Consider the following 9,192-nt stretch of genomic DNA (forward strand, 5'->3'; position numbering starts at 1 on the left):
ACCTGTGACAAGTATCGATGAAATCGGTTTAGATTTCAATATTGCTTTTATATATATTTTCGTCCGATTTTAAGTAAATGGTGTACCAAACTCCTCATGTTTATCAGATATTTATCCAAATAATCAACGGGTGTCTGATGGATTATTACTTTAAATTGATTTACATAATTTTGTCCTATTTTAAGAAGCAACTCTATATCTGTACAAATGAAAAGTTTCGTATAGGTTGCAGAATGACATGTTTATTTTATTTTACTGGCCATTTAAAAATAAGACGTCTGTTACGATTCATCTGTTGAATATACGCAAAGTGGTTAAGGATATAATATAGTCGGCCCCGTCCGACTTCACTGCTTTCCTTATTAATTTCTATTGTGTATTGTTTATGGGAAAAAAATAATACTTTAAATGTATATTCTGATTTTTTAACACAAATTCTTCCTATTATTCTATATATTCCCTGTATTTTTTACGTCTGCATCTTTTCATCACCTTAAGTTTATTGACCTTTTTATTTCCTTAACTTTAAGAATTTCCTTTTATATAAACAAATTCTATTCAATTTTCCACTTCCTTATAAGAAATTCATATTTCTAAACAATTGTTGCAACAACCAGCCGACGGAAAAAATAACAACATCAGTCACCCCCAATGAAAACTAAAGATCTGTTTTATGTTACACATCGTCATCATCTGTTGCACTCCATCACAACTGCAACCATATGCCACAACCCACAATCATTGATATTGTTGTTGTTGCTATGCGTCTAAATATAAATGTTTTCATAACTTAGTTCCGATTTTTTATGCCCAAAGAGACAAACACCACTTCCTTTCTTCTGCTCAAGCAGACCGTATTTTCAATGGGAATCTCATTGAAGACAAACTCTCATATTGGAATATCTTATTGGTCTACATGCAGCACTAATAAGAATGTTGCCTCATTCATGAGCGCACATATGATCGGTTGCATACATACACACAAATTGTAAGCAAGGGGAACGTCATACCCCAATGAGTATATTTTATGTATGGCACGCGACTCATTTTGGGGTAACAATAGGTGGAGTATTCCAAAAATAAAAATATTTCTTTTCTCCCCCTTTGTAAGCTATAAAATGTGTCTGGCTGGATGGCTGACTGCCTAAGATTCGTATGTACGAGCGTCGCATTTGTGCGTGACGATCGGTGGTGTGGTGATATTTTTAGAAATCAGTGTCATCACAATATAATGCTGAAAATGAAATTTCTAATGTTGCAGTTGTACTCTACAGCAGGTTCTATGAACTAGTGGGATAATTCAAAAGAAAAAAATAAGTATATACAAAAAATTACATTGAAATAAATAAAAAATGTATAACCTTTACCGCAGAGTTTGCATTAAAAAGGTCTTAATAGTTCGGGACCTTTATACGTAGCGATATAGCTCGGATTTTAAATTAATTGGGAATTAAAAAACTTGTTACTCTCTTGCCTGCGAACGAAGATATGTGAAAATCGAACTTATTTAAGGAATTATACTTAAATTAGTTGGACATGACTCTTTCTCAAAACTCAGTTTTCGAGTGTCTGTTTTATTCATTGTTCCAATTTGAATTAATTTCGAAGTTCAATGCCCCACTAACTACTCCAACCAACTGATGTACACAGCATACCGCACAATTGTGTAGTAATTTAAAAATAGAGTCAATGCTGTAAACAAATTACAGCACGAGCTCTCAACCAGCGCCAGCAAAACATCACTTCCACGTAACGGAGGAAATATCGCGGAGAGCATTAGTTTTGAAGAACTCATCATGGAAGTAAGACGTGTCGATTGTGCTCTGCCAACATATGATCAGTCGTGGTGTGTAATTGTGTGATTTAAAGAAGAAGAAAAACAAAAATTTAATTCTTAAAAGAATATATTCAATTTAATTGAATTAAAAAAATATTTAAAACTGATAACAAATAATCTGCAATAATTAATTTAATTTGTGTATGTGTTTGTGTTTGTGTTTGTTTCTTTTAGTGGCGCTCCACCCAAACCCTTGTGTTCTTCATTTCTCAATGACGCCCTCAAGGATCCCATTTTAATATTCATTACCATTGCTGTCGTCATTGGATCCTTTTGTTTGTTAAGTGGCCTGTTCCTGTTATGTTTAGTCTCGAAGACAATACAGGATGAAACATCGGAAGCAATTTTATTAATAGGTAAGTGGAAAACAAACAAATGAAGGATTAAGGAATTTAAAAAATTTATGGTGGAGAGAGAATGTTAAGTGAAATAATTGTCCAACATTAGAGTATGTGGCGATCGAATGCCTAATTAAGGCATACGGATCAAGACATTACTAGCAAAAAATAAACATTTTTGCAAATGTGTTTCAGTAATAGACAAGGAAATAACTGTAGAAGCTGAAAGCTCGACATTTTAAATCCTCGGTATAATAACGTCAGTAAATTTATGTCTTCCATTGACAGGCAGGAAAAATTTTCCCCTGAAATGCCTTGTTAGAATCATTTCAACTAAAACCTTCGGTGGGGCCGGGTGGGACCTTCTAAATACCGGAAAGGGAAATTGTATATAAAGAAATCAGAAGCAAAGGCTCAATTTTCAAAGACTGAAAAACTTAGTACCAATTTAGTCTGTAGAAAAAATGTCTCACAAGAAAAGGACCAATTTTACAAATAAAAAAATAAATAAAAAACAGTAAGGGAAGTAGTAAAGTCGAACTGGGCCAACTATATGATACCCTTCACTACTTTGCGCATATTCTTCGCATATATTTTCGAAGGAGCATTGACATGAAATTGAACGAACTTCAATATGTGATCTGTATCTATATCTAAACCGACTAACATCAATCACACATGTCATTCTCCAACCTATACACTGTTTAAAATTTAATCTCAATCAGACACCCATTGATTATTTGGTGTACAATAAACATGGATAAGTCAAAATTATACATGGACGCTATGCTATATTTATATCTGAACCAATTTCAAGGAAACTTGCCAGCGATCAATTTATATTAACTTCAGTACGTGATGTCAATCGGCCTAGCTATGGATCTGTAGTGTACCATTTACTTAAAATCGGACGAAAATATATAGGAGGGGTATGCTAATCTGAATCGATTTTCACGAAATTTTGCACACATCATTCTATACTTAATTCAGTACGATATACCAAAATCGAAAGATATATGGGGACTTTGGTGCATCATTTACATAAAATCGGAGAAAAATATATATGGGAGCTATATCTAAATCTGAAACGAATTTCATGAAACTTAGCATACATCATTCGAGACTTACTGCAGTACGCTATGTCAAAATTCGTCCAAATCTAATGATTTTCAGGGACCATGGTGCACCATTTACCTAAAATCAGTCGAAACTATATATGGGAGCTATATCTAAATCTGAACCGATTTTTACGAAACTTAGCACACATCATTCCAGACTTAATTTAGTACGCTATGCCAAAATTCGTGAAAATCGAAAGATTTGGAGGGACTTTGGTGCACCATTTACCCAACATCGCACGAAATATATATGGGAGCTATATCTAAATCTGAACCGATTTTTACGAAACTTAGCACACCTCATTCTGGAACTAAATCTGTATTCTATGCCAAATTTCGTGCAAATCGAAAGATATATAGGAACTTTGGTGAACCATTTTCATTAAATCGGTCGAAAATATATATGGGATCTATATCCAAATCTGAACCGATTTTCAAGAACTTTTACAGATATCATTCTAGACTCAATTCAGTACGCTATGCCAAATTTCATGGACATCGAAGGATATATATATAGGGACTTTGGCATACCATTTACATAAAATCGGGCGAAACTATATCTGGAATCTATATCTAAATCTGAACCGATTTTCACGAAACTTAGCACACGTCATTTTAGACTTAATTTTCTACGCTTTGCCAAATGTCGTGCAAATCGAAAGATATATACTTTGGTACACCATAAAATCGGACGAAAATATATATGGGAGCTATATCTAAATCTGGACAGATTTTAAGGAAACTTAACACACATCATTCTAGACCTAATTAAGTACACCGTGCCAAATTTCGTGCAAATCGCAGGATATATAGGGACTTTGGTACACCATTTACATTAAATCGGACGAAAATATATATGGAAGCTATATCTAAATCTGAACCGATTTTCACGAAATTTAACACACATCTTTCTAGACTTATAACAGTACGCTTTGCAAAATTTCGTGCAAATCCAAGGAATATAGGGACTTTGGTACACCATTTACATAAAATCGGAAAACTTATATTTGAACTATATTTAAATCTGAACCGATTTTCACGAAATTTAACAAAAATCTTTCTAGACTCAATTCAATACGTTATGCAAAATTTCGTGCAAATCGAAAGATATATAGGGACTTTGGTAGACAATTTACATTAAATCGAATGAAAATATATATGGGAACTATATCTAAATGCGACCTGTACTTTGTTTACAATTTAACATAGTGTCTGTCCACAGACGGACAGACGGACATGCATAAATCGACTCAGAAAGTGATTCTATGCATATTCTCAAAAGCAACCATGTGTCTATCTCGTTTCATTTTGCCTGTTACAAACATATGCACAAAGACATAATACCCTGTACCACAGAGTGGTGAAGGGTATAAAAACAACAGCTATTTGTTGCATTCAATAGTTAAATATACATATTTACATAGGCATTCATTACATTGCATGTTTATTTAACATAATAAAAACAACAAATGATTGAACAAAAATCTGTTTTGTTATTTTAATGCAAATTAAATTAAAAGTGATTTAAATTTTTTAATATAATTATTTTTCCCAATTCTACTATTTTTCAGGCATTGGATTTTTTATATCATCGGTGGCATGTGTATCCTGGAAATTAACAACACGACGACAAATAACACATTTCATAGAGGCCATAAAAGAAGAGACAGTTTGAAATAATGGCGAACGACAGCAGTGGCCTAAAAATCCAGTGTTTTTATTTAAGTAGTCATCTTGTACAGTTATAAATTAATAATTTTTAGCACGTTTTTTACATATAAGTTCCTATTTATTTATCTACTCTACCGCTATAATAAAATAATGTTAAAGACCAGAAAAAGTTAGTTAAATTAAATATTTGTGTTTTTATTTGTTTATTTTTATATCAGGGCTTGTCATGGGAATAATGCTACCATGCAGCACCATCGTGATACGGATGATGATATTTTATTTATGTTTGTCCTGTTGTGTAAACGTTGCATTGTTTTTTCATTGTGAATATTTTCGTTTATTTATGCAATTTAAATTTTTATTTCGTTGCCGATATTAATCATCGCAAAACTGGAACACTAACAAAAATTATTACCTATTTCGATGGGTAGGAAAAATATGTAATTATTATTTTATTTTTTGCCGAGAGATTTACAATCATAAATTTCAATGGAAATTTTTATCCAATACTTGTTATATTCATTTACGAACATGTAGTAATTTAATCCTATTGTATTGCAAAATATATGCTATGTCCTATACCACACTCTGGTGCGGGGTATTATGGCTGTTTGGCATTTGTTTGTAACATAAATAAATAAAAAGTTCGATAAGTTAGTCCTAACTTTTAATACCCTCCACCATGGAGGGGATATTCAAATTACCCATAATCGATTGATATTTTCAGGATAAAACCATATAACAAACATCAGACGCTCAGGTTGGGCTAGAAGCTTTAACATTCCGAAAATGGAGCTGACTATTGAAAAATATGTCTGAAATCAAAAAAAAATATTGAATAGTAGGCCACAGTTTTATGGGGGCTGTTCCAAAACGGGGAACTATATTGAGATTTGACATCCAATAAACCAATTGGTTGGAAATCATGTACACACTGCCAAAATACCGATATTTGGCACGTATCATTATATGTGGGTAGTTCAAAAAATGTACCTACATTGGTAGTTTTGGTAGGCTAATTTGGTTAAAAATCGTGGGCAAATTAAAAAAATGAAATTTGGGATTTTTAGTTATATGGTGGCTGCCCTAAAAAGAGTACCAATATCAATAGATATGCCACCGAATACGAAATTAAAATGTTTAATTACAACCAAAATCGATTCAAAAACAGGGCAAATCTTTCCGAATTACCGACATATGGGGGTACTGTTAAACGGAGTCTACCCCGAAACTTAGCTCAATATTGACCATTTTTGCTATATAATGAGAACCCAAAATATTAAATTTCAACATATTCGGCTGAAAAACATTTCCAACATCCCCAAAATATTGAATATTGGGTTCCGTTATATGAAGTATATAACAAAACCGATATATCCAATTTGCAGTACCAATCATCCCAGAAGGACTGTAATTTGGGCATACCAGAATATGGGAGGCTGTCATACACAGAGAGGGTCCGTCAAAAACAGTAACGTATATGACATACATTTCCGACGTATAATACATACGTCAGAAACGTCGGAAACTCACCCAAAAATCATTTGGTTTTTGACAAAATAACTATTTCCATTAGTCAATTTTGAAATTACGTATACTTTACTCAAATCCATATGAAATTTAAAAATTTTCTTCTCAAAACAAGTTCAGATTTTTTATAAGTCCCTGTACGGAATAGTCAGATATTTGTAAACATTTTATATATTCTGGAAAATAAATGTATATGGTGATAATATTGAAATAAATGACTTTTACTACATTTTATACAGGTATATTACGTTTTTGACGTTTACACCTATGGTCATACATCTATGTAAAAAATTATCATTATATATCCCCATATAAAGGTCCCGCCCAGTTTTAGGTATTTTCAGTTTTTTAGCCGTATTTTGGATATGAAAGTGCTCTAATTTGGCATTTCGAGATTTTGGAGACTGGCCAACATTTGTGCAGAAAATTATGTTGTGACATAACCACCATAACCACCCCATATAAAGGTCCCGCCCAGTTTTAGGTATTTTCAGTTTTTTAGCCGTATTTTGGATATGAAAGTGCTCTAATTTGGCATTTCGAGATTTTGGAGACTGGCCAACATTTGTGCAGAAAATTATGTTGTGACATAACCACCATAAAAGGGTCCAGCACAATTTTCGGTATTTGGTACGCATTTGTCAACCGAAAGGGCGGTAATTTGGCACACCGGGCTTTGGTATAATTTTAAATACATTTTACTTTGGTTTTTTATACCCTTCACTACACTGCGGTCAGGTACTGTGCATATGTTTGTAGGCAAAAGGAAACGAGATAGACACATGGTTCCTTTTGAGAATATGCCTAGAATCACTTTCTGAGTCGATTTATGCATTTCCGACTGTCCATGTTAAATTATAAACAAAGTCCGAATAAGACGAAATTTGGCACAGATCATTTATTTGCCCCAAGGACGAACTCTTTTGAAATTGATGAAAATCGATTCAGATTTAGATATAGCTCCCATAATATATTCGTCCAATTTTTAGCAAATTGTGCACCAAATTTAGGCCGATTGGCACAAAATTTTGCAAAACGCACTGAAGTTAATATATCCTAACGTGTACATAGTTTCAATGAAATCGGTTCAAATTTAGATATAGCTCCCATATATATTTTTGTCCGATTTTTAGTGATTTTACACAAAATTTTGCACAACGTACTAAAGTTAGGATAGCCTAACGTGTGCCAAGTTTCCATGAAATCGGTTCAAACTTAGATATAGCCCCTGATTGGTCAATATTCCGAGGGCCAAATCAACCAAAACATAAAGTTACCAAATTTTTATTTTGTGGCGTAAATATTCACCTTGGGAAATCAAGAGTAGGAAAAACTTTCATGGTTAGAAAGTGAAGCTGTTGACATATAATCGGTCAATAGGGTGCAAATATCGCCAAATATTACCCAAGCTCAGAATAAAGTGGTTGTGTAGGGTATAATATGGTATGCACCGTCCGACTATACTGCACCGCTCACTGTTTTTTAAAGTATGGGGCTATATGTAGGTCCCTAACCCTATTACACCAGTTGTATGACTATCATGGGCATTTCGTGTGTTTGGAGGTTGAAAAGCACCTAAGCAGATAAAAACCCCTTCATATTTTCGACATGCTGAAAGTCTTAGCCAAATTTACCAAGCAAAAATTTCCCGACATCTTTTTTTTTGGTAATTTAAATGCACATCCCATTGTGAAGGGTATAAAGAGTACGACCAGACCGAACTTAGCACCGTTCTTATTGTTTTATTTTTCGTCGTGTAAATATTTTTACAAATAACGAAACCATAATTTATACCACATAAAGATAAAATAAACAAAACAAAAACATTAATAATAACAAAACAATGAATTCAACCATAATTGTAAAAAATCTGTAGTTCGCGATTTATAATTTTTTATTAAAAAATTAAAAAAAAACTCTATTAATTAACAGGAGAACATAAATTATATTATTCGGTAACTATGTTATACTAAAGGAGCCTTAAAACAGACATCTGTTAAATATCTTCATACAACATATAATGTTCCTTAAAGCGGTCTTCATATTCGTATTTATTTTTTATTGTATCTTTTCATTGCCAAATTGCTCAGCATTTCCACCCGACAAAACAAAAACAGCAAATAATTTACAAATTGTTTTCAAATACCCAACACAATACATTAATCCCAATATTGACATTTTCCACAAATCTTTTCCACTCCCCCAACATCGCCCAAAATAATTTCGTGAAATACGCGAAAAAATTCAAATTATTATTGGCATCACCGTGGGAACAGCTAAGAGAAAAAAGGTGAAATGTAATTGTACCGTTTCTTGCTTTGCCATGTTTATAGAAAGGACGTGACAGGATTACAAATAACAAAACAGAAGGAAAATATATGTACAGGCACTTGTACTCTAAATGTTTTTGGTTTTCTTATTTATTGATAGGTTGTTTGTTTCGAATCCAGTTAACATTTACCTACAAATCACTTCAGAGCGTAATGACCAATGGAATACAAAATACGACCATGGTGGAGGAACAAAGCAAAAAAGAAACAGTGAAACATTTGGGGGCATTCACAAAATATTGAAGGAAATGTAAACAGGAGAATGCCAGCAACAAAACCATCGCCAATGAAAGTGATTAATTTTAAATTTTTCGCTGTTTTTCATAAAAGGAGAGAGTGGGGTTTTGGGGCAGAATCACAGTGTTATG

At 33.1% G+C, this 9,192-nt stretch overlaps 1 protein-coding gene across 1 annotated transcript; it reads left to right on the forward strand.

Annotated features, from left to right (window-relative positions):
* The first annotated feature begins 1,782 nt into the window (after window positions 1-1,782).
* Window positions 1,783-5,047, forward strand: LOC133335925 (uncharacterized). Its single transcript, XM_061544218.1, has 3 exons — window positions 1,783-1,846; window positions 2,012-2,193; window positions 4,865-5,047. The coding sequence occupies exons 1-3, from the start codon at window positions 1,797-1,799 to the stop codon at window positions 4,966-4,968; spliced, it is 336 nt and encodes a 111-aa protein (XP_061400202.1). The 5' UTR covers window positions 1,783-1,796; the 3' UTR covers window positions 4,969-5,047.
* The last annotated feature ends 4,145 nt before the right edge of the window (window positions 5,048-9,192 follow it).

The sequence above is a fragment of the Musca vetustissima genome, unplaced genomic scaffold (genome assembly GCF_032173495.1).
Source record: "Musca vetustissima isolate MV318-11 ecotype Yass unplaced genomic scaffold, APGP_CSIRO_Mvet_v1 utg46446, whole genome shotgun sequence".
In the NCBI taxonomy this organism is placed as follows: domain Eukaryota; kingdom Metazoa; phylum Arthropoda; class Insecta; order Diptera; family Muscidae; genus Musca; species Musca vetustissima.